This window comes from Athene noctua, chromosome 11 (assembly GCF_965140245.1).
Source record: "Athene noctua chromosome 11, bAthNoc1.hap1.1, whole genome shotgun sequence".
Lineage (NCBI taxonomy): Eukaryota > Metazoa > Chordata > Aves > Strigiformes > Strigidae > Athene > Athene noctua.
Window position 1 is genome coordinate 10,522,091 of NC_134047.1, and position 26,030 is coordinate 10,548,120.

General features: G+C 42.3%; 1 protein-coding gene across 2 annotated transcripts in view; it reads right to left on the bottom strand.

Annotated features, from left to right (window-relative positions):
- The window catches only part of DCX (doublecortin), a 74,785-nt gene extending 54,136 nt beyond the window's left edge, over positions 1-20,649 (bottom strand). For both annotated transcript variants that reach the window (XM_074915122.1, XM_074915121.1), the window contains exons 1-3: positions 20,561-20,649; positions 18,628-19,018; positions 7,788-8,128 (exon numbers count right to left, since the gene is read on the bottom strand). In XM_074915122.1, coding sequence (XP_074771223.1) covers positions 7,788-8,128; positions 18,628-18,991 — 705 coding nt within the window. In that variant the 5' untranslated portion in view covers positions 18,992-19,018; positions 20,561-20,649. The remainder of the gene's footprint in view (positions 1-7,787; positions 8,129-18,627; positions 19,019-20,560) is intronic.
- Positions 20,650-26,030: the final 5,381 nt, after the last annotated feature.

Consider the following 26,030-nt stretch of genomic DNA (forward strand, 5'->3'; position numbering starts at 1 on the left):
GCTATCCTCTGCACTTGAGCAAAGCTATCACTTGTTCCCTACTGTCCCATACAGAGATCTCTGAACGACACTGGCCTCATGTTCAAAAGACAAGATGAGGAGGCTTTTGACAACCTCTCTCTCATGCTCAGTCTGGTCCCTTTGCAACATGGATTCATTTCCTCAATACATAAGCTCCATCAAGATGCACATACTACATACAAAAAAGAATAATCACTGGTTCAGTTACATGTGAATTTTCAGGGACAAGAAAGAAGTAAATATTATTGTGTTGAATGATAGCTTTATTGTACTATTTCTTACCAGCCTCTGTTACTAGGCTGTATGCCTTTACCCACATCTAGTGCAGGCTATTCCTAAAGAAAAGTGTAAATATGAGCTGTGTTGTAACTTATCTGCTAAAGGGAAGGGGAAGGGTTTCAGGCAGACAAGAAGAAGAGGTGGAACTTGCAACGAGATGTGGAATATGGCACCAGCTGCCATCAGATTCTCAAGGTGCCTCGCACTAGATGAAGTCAGGGGAGTATTCACACACATGGTGAGCTACTGCAGGTAGGGAGATGTGAGCAAACAGACTACACATGATGCCGCTCACAACCTAAGGACCCTGCCTCACCAGAATAAGAAAGACATTTTCCCATTACAAACAGGGAATAATGCATGTATTTGATTATTCTATGTGATCAAAATAAATGTTTACTAAAGTCCATGCATTAGGTAGACGCTTGCTCAGAATACATTCAGTGTAACCTGCACCCTTCTCAGAGCAGGAGGGACTCCTATTCACACTGCTGGGACTTCTACTTGAGCACCAAAAAGGAACCAGAAACTTTCATGTGACAATACAAACTAGCAATGGAAAAAACTACAAGGCTTTCTTGGCCTGTCTTAGCTCCTGATATTCCGCCTAATTTCCGTTGCTCATTTTCAGAGCATTTATTCCTAGATAAACCCTCTGGCATGACAGTGAATAATCCCCTTTTCTCCTGGGAATCAGAGTGAAAAGGGAACATGTCACTCTGTATGACAGAAAGAACTGCCAAAATGAAGATGCTAGCGAGGATTGAATTTTTAGCATACGTCTCTTTTGGGGTGTGAATAGCACCAGGACTCAGTAATAGGGGCCACGTACTCCTAGGTCACCAGGTCAGATGTGACTTCATCTTTCAATAATTTTGACAGCCTGCCATCTGTGACACAAGTAGCAGGTGTTCATGTGGATCTTGGTCAGTAGACAGTTACTATCAAAGCTTGTGTTTCTACAAAATCAAACAATTTTCAGCAAGCAACAGTGCAACTCTGGACCCTGCTTCTAGACTTGGCGCCTTGCTGCCTTAAAAGGACAAGAGTTTCACCACAGCTTTAGCCAGTATTTGCATAACAACAAAATGCCAATGAATACACAGCACCAAACCCTGCTAGAGGTCAAACAAAACGTCCATCAGAGTTTGCAAGATGATAGTCTCCTCCGCTGTCTCCCCTTGCTCCGTACATGCCTTGGGGAGCTGATTGGAGACTGCACTGATGGCAACCAGGTCAGTCTCAGTGCTCACATGACAAGAGATTTGATCAAGACTTTAGCTGCTGAGATCAAACTGCTTCTGCTTTAGTAAGTTTAAGAACTAGGATTCAGTGTTCCAAATAGGCCCCTTTTCACCCAGATTCTGTGGCCCATAGATCTAAGTAAACAGAAATTAATAAGCATAAGGTTTCTGAATAACATCTCAGAAATCTGTCTTCTGAATATTTAATCGTAAGTACTTAGATACATATTCATGGAAGCTTGGCTTACTCATTCTAGCGAATGATAAAATCCTTAAGGGATACCTGAGGACTAATTGGTTTTGTCTGTGTTAATGTCTAGTCATTGCATGAATCGGGCAATGCTGAATTTCCAGCTCAGGCTAAGAGCTCCCTAAAGATAGAGAACTAGGCTGTGTTGTCTGGCACTGTAAGTGCCTTGGGTTCAGAAGTTCTACAGCCCATACATTATTACTACCCTTCCTTGTATGACAAATGGTTGCTAGAAAGCAATAATCTCATGCAAACACCCTAAATCTGAGTAGTCTGCAAAAGCAATGAGAAGAGGTGAAGCTGGGAGTTAATTCTCACCCTGAGCAATCTACTGGGGGAGGCGGCTACGCCTGCACAATTCCTCTGCTAGTGCTTGCAATCCAGATCTGACCTCTTGGTATCAAAATGGGAGATTTATGCAAGGTCTGCCAAATCTCAGCAGTTAACATGATGCACTAAGAAAAAGATGCAAAACAGATACAGTTTTATTGTTACAGCTTTATGCAGCAGGAAGGAAAAATGGGACTCGCCCCCCCTTTATTATCACTGGCTTCTGCAGAGCCTTTTGCAGGAGGCAGGATATAAAACACACTTGCACTCATGTCCTGTTCTTCCCTCCCATTTGCTTTGGGGCTAGATCCCAGCTTTACACGAGTGCATGAAAACGTTTTGTTCTGGGGTTACTTCAATGCAGTTTTTCAGCATCCAAAAGGGCAGTCATTATGAAGTCTCAGAAGGATGAGGAGTTTCTGACATCCTACCCCTTGACATGTGTAATAACGCAAACCAATTTGCTTGCTTTGTAACATTGAACCTCCTGCCTCAGGGTGTAAGTTAACTATCTCCAGGGCTCTAGAGGGAATATTTTCCCTCTGATCTTTCAGCAGTGCAGATGTTACTAGGTATGTCATAGAGGTATTCAGCTGCTTCTTGAGCATCAATTACAGATTACAGCCATTGGAGGTATTTGTCTCTTTTGGTTGTTCTACGTCACATTGATACAATTGCATTAATGTAATCAATAAAGCTACACTATTCTGGCAGAGCTTGGTCTGCTGTTAGCATTGACACGTGAGCAATGAAACTTCTATAGTTTGCTTCCAAATACCATCTTAAAATCAGTGCAGCAGTTCCCAAGTTTGTTGGTTTCTCCAGTGCAACTTGTATGGATGCATCTAAGGTAGCTTTTTACTAGTAGTACAGTACTAAGAGCTGCTTTATCAACTACTTTGTTGGCTTTGATCCCAAAGTCCCAACCTTTAACCTGTTGTGAGATTAGTCATTCTGCTTCTTCCTTTGTGGCTGCTGCCCTTCCTCAATGCAAGTCATCTAAAATAAAATAGCAACTTCTTCTCTGGATAGGAGAGGTGGACTGGCGTCCTAAGCATTTGCTTGCATCAGCTTTGCAAACAGAAGGATGAACTTCACTTATCATCCGCCACATGAAATCCTTATCAAAGCAAACAGTGCTAGAGGGAACCATTTTATTAAGACTAGAAATTCTTTCAGGAGCACAGTCACAAATATCCTGACATACGAAAATGTATATAATTTCTTCTGATGAGACCACTCAGATGGAACAGAGGTACTTTATCTGGGCTAGGTAAAAGCCAATGAATAGCATGTATGTGACTTCTCCCTGTGCTTGAATATTTTAGAGTCCCAAAGAGATCTTTACATGTTATTTTGGCTAAAACCCCATTGAGTTCACTGCTTGTTGACCAGAATATCTATATTTATGTGGAACTGAAGCATACCAGTTCTCCCCCCTCTGAACAGCACCTTATTCTGCTTATTTGGTGATGCTATTTGATAGGTCACAGAATAGGGTATTTAAGAACTAAATGGGGAAAAGGCAGAAGGAATACCATACCACAGAAAATATCTTAATGCTGAAAAACAACTGAACATACCTGATGATTTTCTGGTCAATCCACAGTATCACCCACTCAGCCAAGCACAAAAAAAAAAGGGACTGATTTTTGTTACTACATCTCTTCATATACTTGCTGAACAACTCACAGACTTTGGAATACATGATAGCACAGGAAAAGAAGTTCAGCACATATAGAAGACATTAGCTTTTCCAGGACACTTCTTAAAAGCAGGAATGAATGCACACAGACACCACTTGCAAAGCAAGGTGCAGAGAACAGAAGATGGGGACTGGGCTGACAGTGATGAAATAGCTTCCTTTTTTCCAGAAAAACACCTACTTACTGTACACCATGGTGAGAAAGAAGCACAAGCACTAACAGGACAGTAAATCTATACAACCTTTGCAAAGTCTAGTTCAGACTATTGCAATCAAAAATATCTGAATGCAACTTCATCCACAGTCTCAAATTCTGTGTTCTAATTTAGTTTATTAATGACATGAGGCAGAAACTGCCATCATGTGTTTATAAAGTAGCCAGTCCTCCCAGGAATCCAGACTTATTTGAGACACTGGATATAATTGTTTTAAAAGAGAGAAAGAATCGACCAAAACAACTGTTTTCCAACATGATCCACAGATCAGACCAAATTAAATCCTGCATATGTATGTATTAATTACATATATTACACTTCTCAACACAACAGCAGTTGTAGTCATGAAACCAAGTGCTGAATTTGATACACTGTAGTGTGTCTTCAATGCACTGAATTCTTTGACCTATATCATTTCTTATATGGCCATGAAAGTTCAAAATTTAAATCTGTTGTGATTCTCTGTCATGACTCCTTTTTGGTGAACAATTTGAAACCCCTTTTGAGTTCTGGGGTGTCCATCAAGAGGTGAATATTTGCTCCAAAGAGGAAAGAAGCTTGAGTACAGACAGACAAGGCACAAGGCATTAGAAATATGTGCAAGACCAAGTTAAATAAACTACTTAAACACAAGATGCTAATTTCACAGTTTCAAAAGGACCATATTTCTACAGACAATCCAAGACATAAAAAGAAACAAAATTTCCTTAAAAAAACCTAACCTCACTGTTGTTTTGAGTGTTACATTTATTCAAACACATCCCATCTAGCTCTCAATTAACTGCTTTCTCACTCCAAATGCAGCAGGTCTGTGGTGCATAGAAATGTAATTATTTACACACCACTATCATTGCCACTACTGTCTGTACTTCTAAAGCATCTTGATTACTCTACTGATGAGCACCATGGAAATGCCTATAAATAAAATAATCATATCCCCTCATTAAGTTACAGCTCATGGACTGAGGAAGGATGATTATCCTTTGTACGTTCCTTTTGTAAATTTTATCATTTCACAACAGAGGGGGTAATGTGCCTCCGATGACACTCAAAGAGACAGACTGTCAGGATTCTTGTCAGTATTTCAGCTTTGAGCAGCTTGCGCCTTTGCATGAATATTTTCTCCTGAAAATAAAGTACTGTTTGTCAGAATTAGGCATTCAAGAATCTCTTTCCAACGGCAGAATCAGACATGCAAGAATTTCTAATATCATGATAGGACATCTGATTTTATGGAGCACTATGTCCTGGAAACCCTAACAGCAAACACTGTACCCACACCACTTCTAGCTCTAGCTTCAACACTAAGAACACACATAGGTGGAAAATTTCAAATAAACTTAGATTTAAAATACAAACACTGAAGGAAGCCTTCCAATAAAAACAAAGCCTTGGTGACTCCAGGAAGCTTCAGTGACTGATGCTGCAAACAAATATCAAACATTCCATTACTGTCAAATCACAAAATCTCACTCTTTTCAATAATTGCAATATGCATGTACATTCGCATACAGTAAAACTCCCTGTGGTTTATCTAACACACAATGAAATATCACAGTTCATAAAATGGTGAATTATAAAGCCAGCAAAACAAGTTAAATGTGATATCTTTACTCAGACTAAATTTACTGAAATCACATTTCTGCAACAAAAACTAATGGTGAAGTTGTCGGCTTGCCCCAGTCAAAACAGTGCTGAATAAAGGCACCAGTGACTATACAGCTATCAGAGCCTGACACGAAAACAAGGCCTTTTATTTTTTGATTCAAGAGGAGTCATGTATGGTGTGGTCTCTGATATGGACAACAGTTTGTGGTAGAAATTGCTAAATTACATAGATTTTTGTGCCCCTTGCTCAGCTGTAGCTCCATGCAAGGCAGCCACTCCAGCAACAGATTGCAGTCTACCCAACAGCAGCACTACTCTAGATGATCTGTAACTGGAGAGTAAGCAGCATTTCCCAAATCACCACTTGAGAATTAACACAATTTCACAGGCTTGTCCAGTCACGAGGCCACAAGCTCAGTTCGATTTATGGGCTGATTTAGTCTTGCTCTCTAGTTAGAAGTGAAAACACCACTTACTCCTGTAACTAGCTAAAAGATGAAGAGAACAGTTTGATGGAAGCTCACGGGGCATCCCTATTTCTGCATTTCATCCAAAGCAACAGCTCACCTCCAAAATGCTGTCTGTTCTCAAAGAACTGAGGCAATTTACAGGTTCAGATTAAGATCCTCATTCACAACTGAGAGCAGCAGGACCCTGACAGCATGAGTAGGCAACTGCTTTCAGGCCAGATCCATCATTAAACCCTTTATAAAGCTGCTGTGATTCAAAACACATGGTCCTGTGCCCATGCACGATTTCCTCAGTCAGGACAGATCACTTGACTTTCTCCTTTCTCTTCCCTCAGCCACTTCCAAGGTTTCCAGTACATCACTCCCTGTCACTGCTTATGTACAGCATGCTACTATATCTATGGACAGTCTAACTAGAAAGTCACCCACTCATGTATAAACTACACATCTTATGAAAAGAAAGTGCTGGGTTGAGACAAGTGGAAAGAAAAGCTTTGACAGGCAGTTGAGATTTGGGTGTATCTGATGCTTGAAGCAGGTACTAACTAATGTGCAGGATACCGAGGTTGGGACAAAGCAAGAATATCAGGCAGGTTAGAGTGCTACTTTCAGCTGCCAGACACTGCACCCGGACTGTGCAGGACACTTTATGAGCCTATGTTTGGGGTTAGAAGGATGAACATTTTCATATGTAAAATCTCCATGTTAGCTAGATGAATTGCCTAGGTTTGGCATGTTATTTCAAGAGCCAGTATTTGAATAATTTTCTCCAGAGATAGGAAAAAGTGTTAATTTAAAGCAATAAGCATCAATACCTAGAATATCCAGCATCCAACCCCCACACAAGAGCTGTGCTACCTCACTCCAGAATCTGGAGCAAGAAAAATAATGACAAAAATAAGATCATCCCTCAGTTACAGAAGACATAGAACTGTTAAATCAAGCTTAGAATTGCCTTTGAAGAATCTAGCTCTTCCCAGTCCCCAGGGTTACCCTCCACATTCCTTTAAGGGTTTTCATCGATACAGCAATATGAAATGCTTTATTGCTGCGTAGCTGCTAACAAGAGACAGATGTTTCCTTCAGTTCCAGGAAAATGTAGACATGAAGCACATTATGATGACCCACTAAATATTTTTGACCCAAATCCTTCTGCATGTTATCTCATCATGCATTTTGTCAAGAAAATGCAACACAGTTCCATGCTCTGCCTGATAGTTACTGAGCTAGCCAGAAGAGCATGCTTGGATCAATCACTTTATCTTAGCAAGTCTTCATATGAGGGCAAGGAAAGTCAAGCAACACATTTTCACTTAGTGAATCCAAATCTCAAGAGTTCTTGCAATTACTTCAGAGCCAGATCAACTGGTGGCTGTGAGCCGAACTCCCCATGTTATTTATTTAGCTAGTCTGGAAGACACGCACTGCACGCTGGCGTGCAGGATGGAGCATCTGTTTCACTCAGACGGTTGGCTACATTCTTTACTTGATATTAATATCAGTGAAAATTTAGTAACTTAACCACTGGCATGAGAAGTCCAACTTCTAAGAGAACAGATGGCAGTGATCATCTCAGGTTAATTTTAGGCTTCAAAAACTGTTCTGAGTCAGCAAAGCCTCAAGATAAGAGAAAGAAAAGACATAACATCTGTAAAAATCGCCTACCTGTTTCCCATCCAAGGTATACAGCTTTTTGACCACTCCCGTCTCCAGTTTTATAGCTTCAGTGATATCGGTGAGAACTTGCTCAAACGAATGAGCAGTCTTCTTGTTCAAGAGCACACGTACTGCCTTCCGGGGCTTCACCCCACTGCGGATGATGGTTACCAGCTTGGGACGCACAAAATCTTTGTTCTCCTTTGCCTGGGCACTGTTGCTGCTGGCCAGAGACTGAGGTGCTTTCTGGTTGGCAGATGTCTTCACATTGACAGACCAGTTGGGATTGACATTCTTGGTGTATTCCACCTTCTTGAAGAAGTTGTCAGATGAGCAGACATAACTCTCCCCTTTTGAAAGAAATGAACACCAGTCTAATTCTAACAGCTATTACCATAAGGCTGCTGAAAACCAGACACTATACATTTCCCCCCATTAATCATGTAAATAATAATTGTTTTCATTAGCACTTCCATGACAGCTTGTTATTAAGACATTTTGTCTTATTTTAATTTTAGATTTATGCTTATTTAAAATATGACTAATATTTCCCCGAAGTAAGCAAGTCAGCCATAGCTTTCATCAGCAAATACATACCACCATTCAGTCACATGAATCAGGAGTTAAAAAAGGTTGAGCGTTATAAAGGTATTTAGGTACCTGAAGATGCAGCTAAGCTGTCTAAAAGCTCCTAAACACCAAACTCATTTAATCACCTAAAATATTTTGTAAATTTGGAAGCTTCTTCTGCATCTTTACAGACCTAGCTACTATGTCAGTCAGTCATCCCCTGCCACGAGGACATCAACATTCATCCAAAGTACCTTTTGTGTCATGCCTGGAAAAATAATGAAAATGCGGTACTGAATAGTTTCTACCAAAAGCAGCTTTGATAAATCTACCAGGCATAACAAATAAACTTCATTATAGTGTCACTGGTTTATTAGAGGTCAGACCTAGTGGCAGCTGAGATAAAACACTACACCAAATACCACTGCTTGCATTTATATGGCTGGTACCAAATAAAAATAAATTAAATCCAAATTTAGACATGGTAGAGAAGTGTTACATAGTCTTGTTAGTAATTCACAAAAAAAGCCTTTCCCTCTCTTATCCAAAATTAGTTTCAAGCCTTGTCTGTAATTTACAGGATCCTATCTAAGGTTTTAAAAGCAACTTAAAGTATTTGTAGGATCTTCTTTTGGGCCTGCAAATCTGATGGATGCTAGAAGAGTTATTACTAGATGAGAATGTAAAACAGTATCCCTAAGGGAATGTAGCTGTCTAGTCTGAAATGACTCAGGATGCTGAGCACTTGAGGATGCACTGAAAAAAAAAGTCAGTCATTGCTAGAGGAAGAAGCTTTTGTCTCAGCATTAGATAAAATTTTAATAGGAACTGAAGGCATAACATGGGTACCTTATGGAGTTTCTTTCAGTGTCTTATTGGGGTGATCTTACAGAATGAAGTTCTTCAAATATTATGATAGGTCTGAAATCAAAATACAGACTTAACTATTTTGAGCAAGAAAAAAATCCTTCTTCATATAAACAGACTGGCGGCTTTTCCTTATCTGTTCCCTACCGCAAACTCTAGGGCCTGGACATCTTTGAGAAGCCTACCCAGCATCGGAGTCTGGCTTTCCGTTACAGATCTCTAGGGCAGGATTTCACATCCAGTTGACAAAAGTGTAAATACCAATTTCCAAACAGCCCACTAATTTCCACAGAATTTTATGGTCCGGGCATGTAACATATCCAGTATAGTATTCATATAGTCATCCTTCTGCTGACTAAATTGCATTTTTGATAGACGCACCGAGATGATCCCTCTATAGAACATATGGTGAGACCACTAACAGGTACAAAATAATCTAATAGACTTAAAACAACAGTCTGTGTTGTATTTATATTTACTGCTGTTTGATGTCACAAGTAGCTATAGAAAAGATGCAGGACGCTAACTTTTTCTTTAACCTCGACTTTGTACCCAGTTTGCCAGAAAGTGATGTGTATTCATGGTGCTTACATCACTGCAGTTTTTCTCCATCTCCCCAGTTGCATAAAATGACCAAAATAATTTATCAACAAGAAGCAGATATTCTTTTTTCCCCACTCAAAATGGAACAGAAATACAGAAGGGAGAAGAGAGGTAACAAGGTTCATGATGAACAGAGTCAGTTGACCGTTTGATCAACAACTGTACCCTAAACTAACACAATAATCCTACAAGGAGGTTCTGTTGGCTTGAGCAAATAATAAAAATCTATATTTGAGGCATGAATGCTGTCAGCAAAACCCCTCAGTAAACTGACCATGTAGTATCCATAGCTGAAGCTCCATAATTCCTCACAATTCTTTAATATGACTCAACAGAATCATAAAGATACCCCACAGAGTACCATACATTCTAAAGAATTCCCATTGGAGATACTGATTGCTTTCCAGAAGCACTGAATACTTTAAATCTCTCTGATTAATAAGTGATAAGTTGTGGTTTATTCATCTGCTTCAGCCAAGCAACACCTGGTGTGGAGGGGGCCCACAAATGAGTGTGAAGTGCAGCAAGGGGAGTTTGAAATGCTCACAGGGAATTAGCCCTCCTAAAAAACAGAGCCCTCCCAAGCCCATAATCCCTGGGTGGCAGAGCCTTTATAAGCGTGCTCAACAGAACTGTAGCGTTATCCTTTGAGAAAGGGGATTTCTACGTTTAAATCCAACACTAAGAATAAGTGATTTGAATACTGTTCTCATCCCTGTCCCAGGCCTCCCTGTGGAAGTTCCTGACCTCACCTGCACCTCAACTTCCCTACCTGAAAAACAGAAGTAGCAGTATCTGCAACTGAAGTGTTGCAAGGCTTGACTTTCATCTGTGTTTATGTAATACTTTGGTATAGAAGTTGCCACAATGAAAGAAAGTATATATTTGCACTGTGTTCTATAAACATGTGAGGTGTTGGAGCATATTTTCCATTAATAAGTTCCATGTTTTAAAGTAAGCAGAAGAGATTATTGGTCTGTTTGGTAGAACACTATTACTCTTAGTTCCAGCTGAATCATCTGAAATTCTTCACTGCACACGATAGCCGTCTAGTGTATTTACAACAGTGTACACTGAGGGCAACACTGAATGAAGGCAATACTCTTCTAGGCTTTGTTTCCACAAAAGTGGTATTAGGTAGTTGTGCATATATATACACTGGCCTTTGAAATTATGCTCACAGGCACAAGTGGAAAATGTAATCTGCCCTTTCTCACTTTGTTTCATTTAACCCAAATCCTAGCAAATATTTTATTGAATTCTAAAACTGGACAGAAATTTGCTTGGAGTGACACTTCAGAATAGCAGTACAGGATAGCAGCTCTTCTCAGCATCATTTCTGCAGTTACAGCAGTATAGCTGCAGGGAAGAGGAGCTTTTCTCTCCTTCTTCTATGACCTAAAGATGTAACCTGAAGCTTTAACTTAATTTTTAAATAACTTCAACTGATGCCTTCCCAAACTCAGCTTATGGCCCTCAAATAATAGGAAAATTATCATTCAAGTTCCTCAGTGAGGCACACCCCTTTACCCTTCGCCACCTAGGAACATGTGTTATTTCATTTCTCACAGCTGAGTTTTACCCAGACCTTACCATGAGGTGGTAGCAGTATTGGGCAAGCATGGTCTGAAGACCTGTGACCTTTCCAGCTTTGAATATGAGTACTGTGGCCAGAAGATCACAAAAAAGCATCATATGGGGAATAGTGCTACCATAGAAAGAGGAGTGGTGTCTTGGTTTCTCTGCTACATCTATCTAAGCTAAGCCTGTAATGAGAAGTCAAGGTGTACAACTATGCCAATCAAAAAAATATAACGGATAGACAAAGAATGGTTGCAGAAGACATGCACAGCAAAAGGGGAGGAAATGGTTATGAGATTCTGTCAAAAGCAAAAGAAACAACTCCAAGAAGTATATTACTCCCCAGCCCAAAGCATAAAAATCTGTGCACAAATATTTTCAGGAACACGTCTTTAGACAGCAAGCAGCTGTGTACATGTGCAGTAACCCAACTGTAAGCCATGAGAAAATATGATGAACAGCCATGTCATTACTTCCAAACAAAACACCAAATGGGAGCCCCAATGAGAAACACTCATGCATTGGGGGTGGGAAGCTTTTCTAAGAGTGAGAAGCATCATCCTGAGAAGATCCAATCTGTTGCTGAACACCACACTATGGGCACGACAGCAATGGTGCTAATGACAGCATTTTAGTGCAGTGCCAGGTCAGTGCAAGATGCCCCTTCTGCACTGTGAAGCCAAAACCCTGCAGGATGATGCGCACTTGTCATCATGCCAGTGTGCTCCAGAGGTGTCACAATTTCTATCGTTCCACCAAACCAGCCAAGGCATTTATTTATTGTTTCTCTCCTGCTCTTAGCAATAGATGGACTGACTGTAGACCTTTGACCTTAAGTTACAATGAGCATATTTGCCATTTAAGGCCATGGCTTGTATCACACTGAACTACTCTGGCTACAAGTGCATTACACATTACTATGCTACCAATTTGATAGAAGCACAAGGCAATTATTCAGCTCCTAAAGAAGGGATGATCTCAGCAAAGACAAAGTTTGCCTTAGAGGTTTCATAGTGAAACTCTTAAGCTCAAGATGAACGCTAATCCTTCAACCCTCTAACAGCAGCTCCTTATGACAATACTAAAAAAGGCAGACTGAGCTTTCAGAAAAAGTTACCCTTTGTCAGTGTGCACCAGTAAGTTTTCAAGTATAATGAACTGTGGGCAGAAGTCTTGCAAGAAGAATTGGGAAAGCTGGATTGGGGCCATTTTGAAAGTGTAACTGCTAACAGTTATTCCAAAAACGGTCTCTGTGGGCTGCAGTCAATTATTTTGGTTGTTAGCTCTGCTGTCACAAAGTTGAGATCATGCTACTGTGACCAGCTTTCATGTTCCATGGGATTTACTATTACTTCAACAGGAATTAAGTGGACTTAACACCTTGCAGAGTTCATTATATATGGTGTTAAAGTTTCAAATGCATGAACTTCCTGCTACTTTATGCAGTAAAAACAATCTTCCTCTGCCTCAAAACCTAGTCCATCATGGCAAGATGAACTCTCTGGAAGAGCTTCCTTTCTGTGGCTCTTACACAGGTGACTCCCCCAAGAGAGAGAAGCACCTCTTGTTCTGTTGAAAAAGTGCAAGAAATGTGTGAGTACCAAATCGCCTTCAAAACCACACGATGCTCGTAAAGAATTTATGGGATCACACCAGTCCTAGTTTGACAGACAGGATGAGCAAGCAAATAAAACAGAACCCCAAGGATAAGTTTTGTAATATAGGATGTAATTAGCCAGGCTGTTAGGACAACAGCCATAGAAAACAATGCCACAGGTTACCAAGAGCTCCAGTATTGGACGATATGAATTTCAGTTTTCCAGGCAAACTAGAACACGCACACACTGGGTGGAGATTTTCAATATACTTCCTATAAACCCCTCCGTCCCAGTACACACCAGGCTCTGTACAGCTCCAGGGTGGAGTCTCTCCTATGATTTCTTTAAACACTCCTGGACAAGACTTTGGAAAAGATTCCCCAGGGCATGACAGGATACAAAAAGCTTGGAAACACATTTTGGAATATCTCACACAGCCCAAGAACATTTACAATGAAACCCCACTGAGAAAAACAAAATCCTATTCAGCTTTTTCTAGTGTTTAATCTGAGGCAAGAATAAATTTCAGACAAGTAGCCCAGCACAGGACAAGGGCATAAATCCACCCTTCGATGGGCCCTCCGACCACAAAGCAAGGGGGGCTGTGCCCTGCCTAACAGCCTGAGCATTCCAGGAGCTCAGAAGGGAGGAGCTCTGATTCGCAGAAAAAAAGACTCTACAACTCGAATAGAGTTATAAAGCAGGTATGTTTACTCCGTCTGGGGTGCAAGGGGATTTCTCCACAAAGTTTGCACCCCCACCACACATTTTACCAAAAACTTACAGAGTGTGGATATCCATATTCATTGGGTTACATAACACAAACATACATATGCATGAGTAAGGCTGGGTTAGTTAGAAATGATGCTGATATCAACTGTTTATGTCATTTTTGCACCTGCACATTGCCTCCTGGTAGTCGTCTTCGGGGGTCTTTGGGAGGAAGGCTCGTAGTCTTTCTCACTTTGTTTTTTCCCCGGAGCATGTGCAGATTCTCTTGGCCAATTTCTTGAATAACAAGAGTGTTTTTCAGATGGTTTACTTTCTTTCTTATCTAAGAGGACCAATAGAACTTCTACCATTCCTATATGGCTATCTTTACTCATTAGCAAAATTCCAACTAGTTAGAGCCACCTGTGACTCAAGGCTAAAAGTACAATATTTTGCTGAACATTGTAATCCTTGGTAGATTTTCACAGTGAACTGCTTTGTTTTGATGAACACAGTAGTCTTTGGTAAAATTCCACAGAACAGCCTGGGCAAGCAGGATTCTTAGCAATATTTTAAAAAGTACTATAACTTGCTATAAGTAAGTAAATAAGTTGCTAGGCAGTTTTCTATAAGTAAATAAGTAAATAAATCTCAAAACAAGTAATCATTTCTCTGTATCAGCTCTACAGCTTCAACTAAATGTTGAGTCTCTCAAGTTCTAGTTTCAATCTATATCTGCATTTCTGCCTTTACTGACCATGTCTAATCCATGCTATATTTGTATTTGATGGGTTTATTTCCACTTGTACTTCTGACCCTGACCATACCTGGCAAAGGTCACTTAATTCACATGAAATCAGCTGCTGACTAGAAGCAGGTCCAAAGTCCACTTATAATAAAAAACCTGAAAGATGCAAGTACCACCAAACCACTAACTAGACCCAGGAAAAGGCTCAGCAAGGGAACTGAACAAGCACTTGAACAAGAAAGCTCAGAGTTCTGACTTCAATCTTTGTCTCACCTATAGACTCTGGACAAACAAGCTAGACTTCTTTTCTGCATCTCAGTTCTTCATCAGAACTAACACCTTCTTCAGACCATAATCTCCCTGGGCAGGAGCTCTCTTACACATTTAAATACTGCCTTGCACTCTCTTCTTGCATGTTTAGATAGTGTATGCTAGTAGGATGCCCCATTTGGTCAGTGACTCTAAATACATTGTGACAAATGTCTAATCTTTACAAGTGGGGAATGTGGCTTCTGGGGAAGTGTCAGTCCCTCCCTCCAGAGGAAACAAACCAGCCTCCACCAGTACTGAGGTTAACTCGGAGCTGCAATGGCTTCAGCAGCCAGGATTGTGTCTTGTGCCTTTCTCTTACTCTCAAGTTGCACCTCACGGTCACTTTCATTATGCCAAGAATCCTAGTGGGGCAACGTGGGAAAGAAGCAAAATTATGGAGTGGACTAAAAAAATCTTTTGTCCCACAAAGAGGTCATTTGTGAGACAATGGGGACAGCAAGTTGCAACCTGAGTTTGCAACATGTAGCCAAGAACAGCATTTCTTAAGCTATCTTTGCTGCTGAAGTCAATGTGTAACATCAGCTTCCACCTTTATCCAGTCCTCCATTCAAAGAAAAACAGCAAGCGGAGCTGAGGCAGGGAAAATTTGCCATCTCATCACAATAGGTCTACAAGAACACCCAGGCTCAAAATGAACCAAGGAAAAGCCAGCCTGTCCAGATGTCAAAGGCAACTAGATTTTAGTAGAAACTGGAATGACAATGTGAGCTGCTCTACTATTAGCTTGAGCAAGGCTGGAAAAGATGGTACATGATTTTTTAGGTAGTACCCTTCATATTCAAGTTTTCTCACAGCACAAGGCACAGAATTAACTTACAACAATGGCTCACCAATAATCTATAAAGACAGCTTCATATATTCCTAAAGCCTTGGTCACTAGAAGCAATTATAATATGAAAGGGAATAAAGATCACCTGGTGCTCTTTTCCAAAAGATTAATTTATTGACTAAAACAACCATCATAGATAGCAGCACTTGGGCCCAATATCCACTCCTGACTCAGCCAAGAGAGTATGCAAGTGGGAGATGTCAGCAATTTACCTGTTGTCAGGATCAGCTGTAACAGTGCAGTAATAGGATGCTGTACTGCATTAAACCAACTTATATAAAGGAGGAATACAATCAGTATATGGCAAACATATACAGTTTGTGTATGTACTGTTCTTGTGTGTCACAGCACAATTACTCTGAAGTTGTTTTTCCATGCATGTACCTAGTACACAGTTATACAAACACCCAATCTAATAACATACTTTACCACAAAGGTGGTTACAACCATGGTATTATAAATCAAAAGTAATGTCTTTCCCACATTGCTTTTTTACAACAAATACACAGGTCACCCCTAGAAATATGGGAATATTGTTATCATTAAACTGTCAATAACAGGATGCGGATCTAGTTTTGCATTTCCAAACACTGGATTCCTTTGTTTTCACTCTGCCTAGATCGTTTTTTTCTAGCTGATGCTCTGCTGAGGACACAGCCACACAGCCACTCCTATTTTTTGGTGCCACTTCTTCAGTGCTGTTTCCAGATACCATTTTGGCAGAACAAAGCCAGAACCCAAATGTCAACATCTCCTGCCTGTACCTTAACCGGTAAAAAACATTTTCAGGAACTAGGTACCTTCTTACCTGCAGCAAAAACCCAGTGTAAAGCATATAGAACAACTAAAGGTTTCTTAACTTTGCTGACAAAAAGCAGGAAAAGTATAAAAGGAGGAAGAGTATAAAAAGAGAATTAAGAACTGCATTTTATCCTGTGGAGTTATTCCTGAAGATTTACATAAAACCTAGGACAAGCAGGACTGAGGGCTGCCATTAGAGAAAGCCTGTGGCCATATTAAGAGATCAGAATGAAACATGGCAGAACCTCTAAAATTAAGGGAGGCCACACCTCTATTCGACAGCTGTAACTGGGCTGAGAATAACTCCACAAGGACTGCATCATCTCTCTGAGAGGCAGCAATTTCTTCCCAGTAAAACGCCTCTATGGAAACCAATACTTATTCTGTGTGCTTGTCCCCACAAAGTATTTTGGGGAAATGACAGATAAGGAATCCTAGGGAGAGATGCTTTAGTCAAGGTCACACAATGACTCACTGCTGAGGCTGCCCCTGCAGTTCTGTGGCTCATACACTCACATCTATTGTCTTTTATTAAAGGCAGAAGGCCTTGTGGATTTTCTATAGTTGCCAAATCAGTCAGGTCATCTGCTTGGAGGAAAACATCAAGGAACAGGAAAGAGCAACTCCCCTCTTGCAACAGAGTAATTGGGATATTCCAGGTCCAAACAAAGAATGGAATATCTGAATTGCTCAGGGAAGAGGAAAGCAGGATGGCTGTGGGTGTCCTCTGTGCACCCCACTTCAGCTGCACCACCAGCAGAGCTTGCCCATGGCCCCACCTTGGGCAAGGAGGCAGGACTGGCATTGTAGCAATTTCATCCTGGGGGTCCTGACAGGATGAAAAGAAAGGCAGCACCCATGGAGGCAGCTCACTGCTGCAGAGGGAGCTCCCCAGGCACAGATAAAGCTGGCAGCTGAGCTCCACGGGAGCAACCCTGTCTCTGGGCCACCCCCTCTGGACAGAAGGACTGATTTTTTGACTCATCCTTCATCCCACAGTCCAAGTGACACTCAGAGGACCAGACACACCAACACCCTCTCTAAATACAGGGATATACTCAGGCCTGCCCTGAGCATCCCCTGCACACTCAGATCTGCCACACAAGGGATGCCTTCCCACACTCCCCCACAGACCTACCACAGCAACCCACCCTGCCACACACAGTCCCTGCAGAAACACTCCCCAAATACACCCCCTTACACCCCCCCATCTGAACATCTCAATACACCTCCCTTCCATCCAGACCCTGCATGAACCATATTCAGACGGTGCACATGAACTCTCAACGCCCTCTCCACACACATCGCTATGCAAGACCCCCCCCAGCACTCCCCCTTACACACACTCCCTGAGCACAAACCCCAACGCACACCCTCTGTATGAACACCCTCAAGGAATCCCAACACCTTCTGTGCAGCTAACCCTCCTTACACCTTACACACACACATGTATAAAACCCCCAAATTTCACCAAGTGCAACCTGCCTAAAACACCCTTCTCCAAACACACACATTGTTCATTAACTCCCCCCTCTAAACACACTGTGTGAACTTCCAGCACACCTCTCCACACACTCCCCAAACACTACGAAAACCCCTAACACCCCACCTTTGGCACATCCACCATACATACACTGCATCCACATGCAACACCCCACTCCACATACACTCTAATCCCTGCACAGACCTGACCACACCCCTCTACACACATATTGTGCACAAACCCCTCAAAACACCCCCATACACAGAGTGTGTAAATCCCTCTCACCCCCATTACACACACTACATTAATCCCCCAGCACCCTTCACTTTTCCATTCATACCCACCCACCCCCGTGGGAAACCCACATCACTCTTCAGTCATCCCCTGCACCCATCTGGGACAGCCCGGGCAGTGTGGGGACACCCTCAGACAGCCCCCCTCCCTCCCCCAGTGATGGACACAGCCATGTCTAGCTAAGAGTAAGACACACCCCTCTAGCTCCACATCCGCACCCAAGCGAGCTGGGGGACACCCCTGGGGGGGGCGGCCTCTGCACTGCCACCCTTTCCTGCACCTATCTGGGGGGAAGGCAAACGGGCGGGTTTGGCGCTGAGAGGCAGAAGCATCCCCATGCACCAGGAAACGTGACCTGAGCAGCAGACCCAAGTGGTGCAGCCCCCTTCCCACCCCGCCTCCTCACTGCACCAGACAGCAATGCTAATTACCTTCCTCCAGCTCATCCATGCTCCCAATCTTCCGTGATCCATCGATGGTGTAAATGTAACGGACTCCCTGAGGCAGATTAATGTTGTCAGACAGGGACCGGGTCAGGTCAGCCAGGAGAGCATCAAAACTTCGGAAGCGGTCAGAGGACACGGCATATACAATCCCCTTGAAGTAGCGGTCCCCGTTGCGATAGAAACGTACCTTCTTGGCTTTCTTCTCGTTACTCAGTGCCTGTAAGGTCCTGGTTCTGTAGAAGCTACAGTGAGCACTGTGAGTGGGGCTGGGCAACCCATTCATACGTGAGCCTCTCATGTTTCTGGACGCCTTGTCTCTTTCGTCAAAGTGTCCAAAATCAAGTTCCATAGTTTGGTGAACCCTAAAGATCTGAAGCTGAGCAGGAAGGAGATGGGGAGAGAAGAATTGCAAAGGGACAGGTTAGAGCCAAGCAGAGCCACAATCCAGAGAGAAAAGCGACACTAATGCAAGAGCTGTGTCTGGAGCAGGACAGATGCATTTGGGAAGCGCTCCCTCCCCTGACCCAGATTTGTATCGATTCTGGAGACTGAGGGTAGGAGGGTCCTCGCATTTTGAAAGAGATCCAACTACTGGGGGCAGGGAACACGTTTCTAGAGAGCTGTCTGCTCCTGCACCTGGGAGTTTTCAAAGTGCAGTAAATTGGGACTTGGGGCCAAAGGGATACATGGCAATCACAACTTAGCCCCAAAAAACTCATCCAAACAGCAGTTGGCAATGAATTAAACCTCTGAGCCTGTGAGGTTTCCTTTGGCAACAGAAAACAAGGAGATCCCAGTAAGTCAGCCCTTCAATCTGTCGAATCACGGAAGGAACCAGAGCATCTGAATGTTTAACATTAGAATAAACTGGCATTTATGAAAGAATGGTCACAGGGGAATGAGCAGTTTCTTTGTGACAGCCTGTTCAATAAGGGTTAGCACTGAGATCCAGCCCACCCTTCCCCCTCTCCGCAGCCCCCTCCTAGCCCATCAATCAATTCCCAGGACCAGCCTACATCTCTAAGAAGAAATGACTGGAAAGAAAAATCTGTCATTGAAACGAGGCTTCGATAAGCTCTTTTCAGCCTGAGCCTCCTCTGAATTGCGTTTCTGCTCCCGTTTAATGAGGAGGAGAAAATGAAGGCTCTATTTCCACCTCCCTTCCAGCCTTAAGTGATTTAATTGCTGAAAGTGCCCCTGCCCAAGGGACACGCCGCCCCTGCTAGCTCACCTTTCATTGTTCTGAGCATGGGGGGCTCCCAGCGCAAGTGAATACTACAGAAAAGCTGAGACTTGAGCTGACACCCAGCAAGCAGAAATTTCTGCATCATCTCTAGTTTATGCTCAAGAACAACCTTCCTCCCCCACCAAACCCCAACACAAAAGAAGGAGGAACCCCCAACCCTGCAACAGAAAGACCCTTCCACTCCCCCAGTACAATCAGGAACATGCAATCCATGTATGTTGCTTGCATGTTAACACGAGGCAGAAGGGATCTACACCAGCACTTGGCAGCCAGGTATAAATCTAGGAAAAGCTGTTGCTCTCTCTTCCCCACCCCTTACATTTGCCAGAACGAAGCTCCTGCCCTGTATTTTACAATGTCAACGTGACCCGTGCAAGAAAAATCATTGTCTCCAGTCTGCAATAAAGCAGAAGATGACAATGCAGGCGATCTCCACAGAAACCCCAAGTTGGGAACATTTTCTCCCGATCACAGTTGGGGTAGATTCAGTCTGGTGTCATGCAGTGAACAATGAAACATCCAAGCAACTTCGGGAATGAATCAGAGGATGCAGGGGGGTTTGATTTCAAAATGAACTGCAGATGCTGTAAGGTACTAAGAGAAAGATTCCTCCTTTCTATCTGACATCTGTTACTTTTCTGCATGCAAGTCACTCAGAAAAGCTCTACTCACCGGTTTTCAGCGCGCAGGGTGGAGATGCTGAGAGAAAGAAAACCAGGCTCACTCTGCCTTTGTTGTCTGAGCTCCAAGCAAGAAATTCCTGCCAGGGTGGATGAGACGCCTCCTAGGTCCTAGTGCCTTATTCCATCCCTTCACGGTAACTTTGCCTCAGTGGTTTTTACTCTCATCATCAGTCGTCTGCTTGCAGTCTTTTCTGTATTTGAGAAAAAAAGGGTGTGTTCATTCCAGCTCTGGATATGTTATGGTAAACAAAAAGTTTAAAGGGGTAAGTTTTGGGGTGATGTTCTGAAGGATACAATTTTCCCCTTGGCTCTAGCCTCACCAAGAAAGCATCTAGCCACACTGAGGGGGGGAAAAAAAAAAAAAAAAAAAAAAAAAAAGGAGCATAATCGGACTGATGCAGCGAAATTATAGGATTACCAGTACAAGGAGGTCATGGCTGCAATCCTACAGTGTGCTACAATGCTGGCACAAGCCTCCCATGAGTTAGGGAAGCAATGAAGAAAAAAGTTGGCCAGTGGAACTGGGCACAGTCCTTCTCCTGTACTGGTTCTACACAGCATTCATGGTTTACACTGGCAAGCAGAAAGGGAGAATTTACTTGGTGGTTCTGCATGCAGCGCCCCTGAATAATTTTCCTCCGTTAACATTGGACACAAGCCAAAGCCAGAGCTCTGAATCCCAGTTCATTCAGATCCCCAAGGGGTTCAGGATGGAGTCATTCAACACAAGCTTAACCCAACAGATTCAACCTGGCTCATATCCCAAACTAAGAGAAGTTTATTTTCTGATTCCATTGCAGGAGGACTCAGCTGTTACAAAATTGGATTGGGCTCTTTCACTTCAACAGCAAAATCTTTCACCTGCTTTCTGGATGAAGATTTCTCTCCTGCAGTTAGAAGAGCAGTACCATTAACCCTGCTCCTAATCCCTCTGATGCTGATCCTATCTTTATTTTAGAAAAGAACGAGATTTGGAAATGGGAGGGTCTTCCCATTTGTAGAAGGAAATCTGCCCTAACAACGCTGTGTCTGTTTTGAATGAAAACATCAGATTTTGTGATTTTGGCACATCACAGCACTATCACATTTACACAGAAAAAGTTAGTATATATTCCAGCTTTGTCTGTCCTGTACATAATAGTGCAGGCAACACTGATAAATGCACTCAAAGCTCATCTTTGTTTGCCAGCAACTTTCACACATGACATTTGTAAAGTTTCTTATTCCCTGAAACCATCCTTTTACTCAAAGGCTCCCATCCATCCTCCGCTAAAGCTATTGTCTGCTCCCTTCTGTGTTTGGTGGAATCACTACAGAGGAGACCACAGCTCTGCTCTCCTTCCTCAGGAACTAGCACTTGAGAGGACCACAGAAAAAGCAGGGTCTGCGCTATCCAGGGCATATTTCAGTAGGTCTCTGTATGCAGATGCAAGAGTTAGATGGGACTTTAAGCCTTCTCCTTCCCAATAGATCCCATTCCAAATTAGATAATATGTGGGCATTCATCAACATGTGCTTAATCTGTCCAGGATTAACAGTTCTTTTCTATACCACAATGCTGTTGTAAATATAAATTTATTCATACTTTAAAAATGTGCAAAGATACAAATCATTATGCATGTGCCAAGTACAGTAACAGCAAGAATAGAGAAAAGGAAACCTTCAGTGGTCTTCAGTGGTGCACATAACTTTGAGAGAAAAGAGGCAGACTGGGATGATGTCTAAGGACCTGGATACTACCCCAGGGTAACCTAGCAGGATGATGTAAACCCATGCAATCAGTGGAATTGTACAATTCACTCATCTCCCAAGTTTGATTTATATGGAGAGTTCTGAGGACACCAAAAGGTCTCAAACAGCATGAACAGATGGCTCTTGACTTCTTTGCACATCTAAGACCATACATGCTAGTGAGAAGATGAAGCATATCTATACGTCATGTACATGTCTGCTCAGGACACTGCCAGAAGCTTTCTGGAGTGTGGGCACTTCCTTTTAAAAGCAGAATTACTCCAGCAAGAGACCTGGTATTTGTTCCTGATTGACAGATAAGATTTCTATAGCCAATGATGGTAATGTTCATCTTGAGTAAAATCTCAAATTATTCCTAAAAGGTGCCCAAATCACCTTCAGTACACTTGTCCTCCTTTAAACCTGCCACGAGACAAGAAGGATCTCAGCAGCCAGAGCATCATCAGAGGTAAAGAGCCCTAGAGCCAGACTGATTTCACATGCTCTCAGTGGATTCTCACCGTATTTGCTTCTTTTCAAATGAGAACAGGTTCACCTCATACTGCAGACATTGGCTGGGCTACGCAAAAAGGCATAGAAATAAACATCTCCTTCTTGATGAATGCAAGGGCCTGCTTCTGACTTCATTTCTGTTGGTCAGGCACAAGAGCTTCTTTGCTGGCCTTAAGGAGTTAATGCTAGTCAAAACCTATTTACATCAGAAGAGACTCACCCCCTGGGACACTATAATCTAAACCATTTTAGGCAGTATGAGTGATTGAGAATTGGAAAGAAAATTCTTCTTCCCATCAATAGTTTCATCTAGCTAAAAAGGAAAGATAAATTTAGCTCTTCAGATTAAATTATCTGCTTTAAATCAGGTGAATCATCTTTCCTCCAGGAAGCTAACATTTAGACTTTCGCCTGTGTATCTAAACGTGTATAAAGATGTGCTTGTTGACATTGCTGAGCAACTGTGATACTTTGGAAAGGGACTGACTGCAGGTAAAAGGTGTGATTGCTTTGTGCCAACTTCTTCACATACACCTAGAAAATCCAGTTTCTAGCATTACTAGGAGCTGCAGTCTTAAATTGTCCCTATGTCAATGTCCAGTTGCTTTGCTATATGTCATCCTGACTTCTATAAAAAATTGCATCTGATAGCACAGCATGTTCTCTGATCAAGATTTAAATTAGGGTGATAAGTAGCTGAGCTCTGGCTGCACCACAGATGAGAATTCTGGAAAAATCTAAATGAAGTGATCACTGCTTTGAAGGAAGTCTTGGATCAACATTTTCAAGTCAGTCTATTTAGAAGCACATTTAATTATATTCCTTATTTTAATCTCTGTTCTTCTGGACTGCTTTGAAAATGCCATCCCTGATTGCTTCTTTCAAAGATTTGCTTAATGTGAACTTATACACCAAAAACAAATGACAAATTACTATTTCAGGGTGCTGCTAAATGTGTCAAGGCACTCAGAACTGAAAGCCCATAAAGCCAATGGCTCAGTCTTGACTCTATAGAGCAACAGGCTTTACACCTGAATCTTCAAATGAGCTGACAGTTCATTGAAGAATTATTCTATATCAGACTATAGAGTTAAGTCTCTCCTACATAATACTATGAGGTAATAAGCAACAGGAACTTGGCAGACACTCACCACATAACATTTGTTTCCTTTGGAGATTTATTTTTACAGAGACCACACACATCTCAAAGTCTTTTAAATACCGATGCTAGTGAGCCAAAGTCAGCTCAGCTGCTGGGGAGAGAAGGGTGGAGGAACACCTCCATAGCATAGTTTCACTACTCCAAGCCTTCTAACCATCTGCAGAGGCTGTTCAGACCTTGAAGCCAGAGGGCTGGACCCTTCTACAGCCTGAATCACTGGAAACCCCAGGGAGCAGCAGGGACAAAGTTTTCACTCTGAGGAATGAGGAGAGGGTGGAAGCAAAAGCTGGGATCCAAGGCCACCTCCAGCAGCCAGCCAATGAGGTAGTCCTCACCTGTACCCCACAGCACCCAGTATCTTTTGGGTGAGACCTCTCACTCCTCCAGACCCCAGAGGCTATGCTGTCAGTGCATTTCTGCTGCAGCCCCACACCGTTGACAAATGCCCTCAGTCTCAGCAGAGGACTCTGGCTTCAAATAAGCTCCTGCTAAAATTTGTGAGAAAGAAGCGTTTACATCCTCTGAGGGATAAACAGGAAGCAGGTTGGAAGTGAAAAGGCTGTTTCCTGCACTAATAAGCCCTTTGTAAATATCTGGAAATGATGCAGATCATAATGAGTTATCCGATGAACTCACTCAAGACATTTCCAACACATCCAGATATGAGAAAGCATTAAAACACACAACAGTCATCCAAAAGAAAAATACCTTTTGCACTAGATTTCTTCTGGCTCCATCCCCTCTCTGCTACAAGCAAATCACCACAATCAGTAAATCTTTCCCAGCTGAAAACAAATTCCCTGATAGTAGAAAATGAAGCACCCCCACCCAGTACACACCCCATGATATCTTAGGTAAATCCTGCCAGCCCCAGTGAGTTCCACAAGCCAGAGCCTAGTGGCAGTTCAATGGCAGAGTTTTCCCTTAACAGCAATTTGCAAGGTTTGCAAACAGCCATGGAAATGTCTGCCACTTACATTGCCTGTACCCTGGGGGACATACAGAACCTCACAGAGGTTGTCAGTACATTTTTGCTGACCAAATTATGTATGATATATAGTCTGCAAGTCTCACCCAAGGTCATGACAAATGAAACCACAAGAAATCCACATGTCTGCTTTCTCTGAGGTTGTCCATGGGCTGCATCATAGTAGTTAGGAGACTCATGACCAAAAATTTAATAACTACTTGATATTTTAATTTCATGCAGTTGTTCTAACTGAATACATGAATGCCAGCTTCTCAAAATGTATGTTGAATGTAACATTGGTCTGAAGGACTTTCCTGATGGAATATTAAATGATGGAAAGGAAAAATCCCATCAAAGTCATCATGGGGGACCATGTCACATTCAAGCTGAAAATGCAAGATATTTCCTTTCAAACATAGATCCTCTCTGTCACTCTAAAGGCCGTGATAGTGAAGTCAGGTAACACTGGGGCAGCATTTGTGAAAGATACCCAAACAGCCCATCTTACAAACTTAGAAATCACAACAGATCATTTCAGAAGTATTTTCCACAAGAGACTTCCATGCAGTACACCCAATGTCATCCCAGACCAAGCCCAACAGAGGCTACAGGATTAGCCAGTATAAATGTCCTAGGCAAATACCTTCTCATTATCAAATAGCGAATGCATGTGATCTACAAATCTAGCATTTTAAATAGAAGACAAAAAGATGCCTTCAGTGGCCTTAGGAGACATTAAGAGCTTTTGAGCTCTGACATTCAGCATGACACGGGATAAAGACTAGAGGTCACAAGAGGGCAAATCACACCAACCTGGAGTTCTCATAGCCTATCTCGGTCTCACTTTGAACTTTAATATTACAAGCATTTGTCAGGTCCGTGCACACCAACACATTGCCCATAGGTAGTCTTGATTCAGGCCCACAATGTTTTTGGAGCACAACCCCCTTACTGGTAGAAGGCCCACACTCTGGCACAGCCTGTGTTTGTACCAACACATCTGGCCTCTGGCAGCAGAGCATGGGTGCTGGAAAATTCCCAGGGTAGCTATAAGGCTCTAAGGAAACCTGTCTTTTGGCAGGA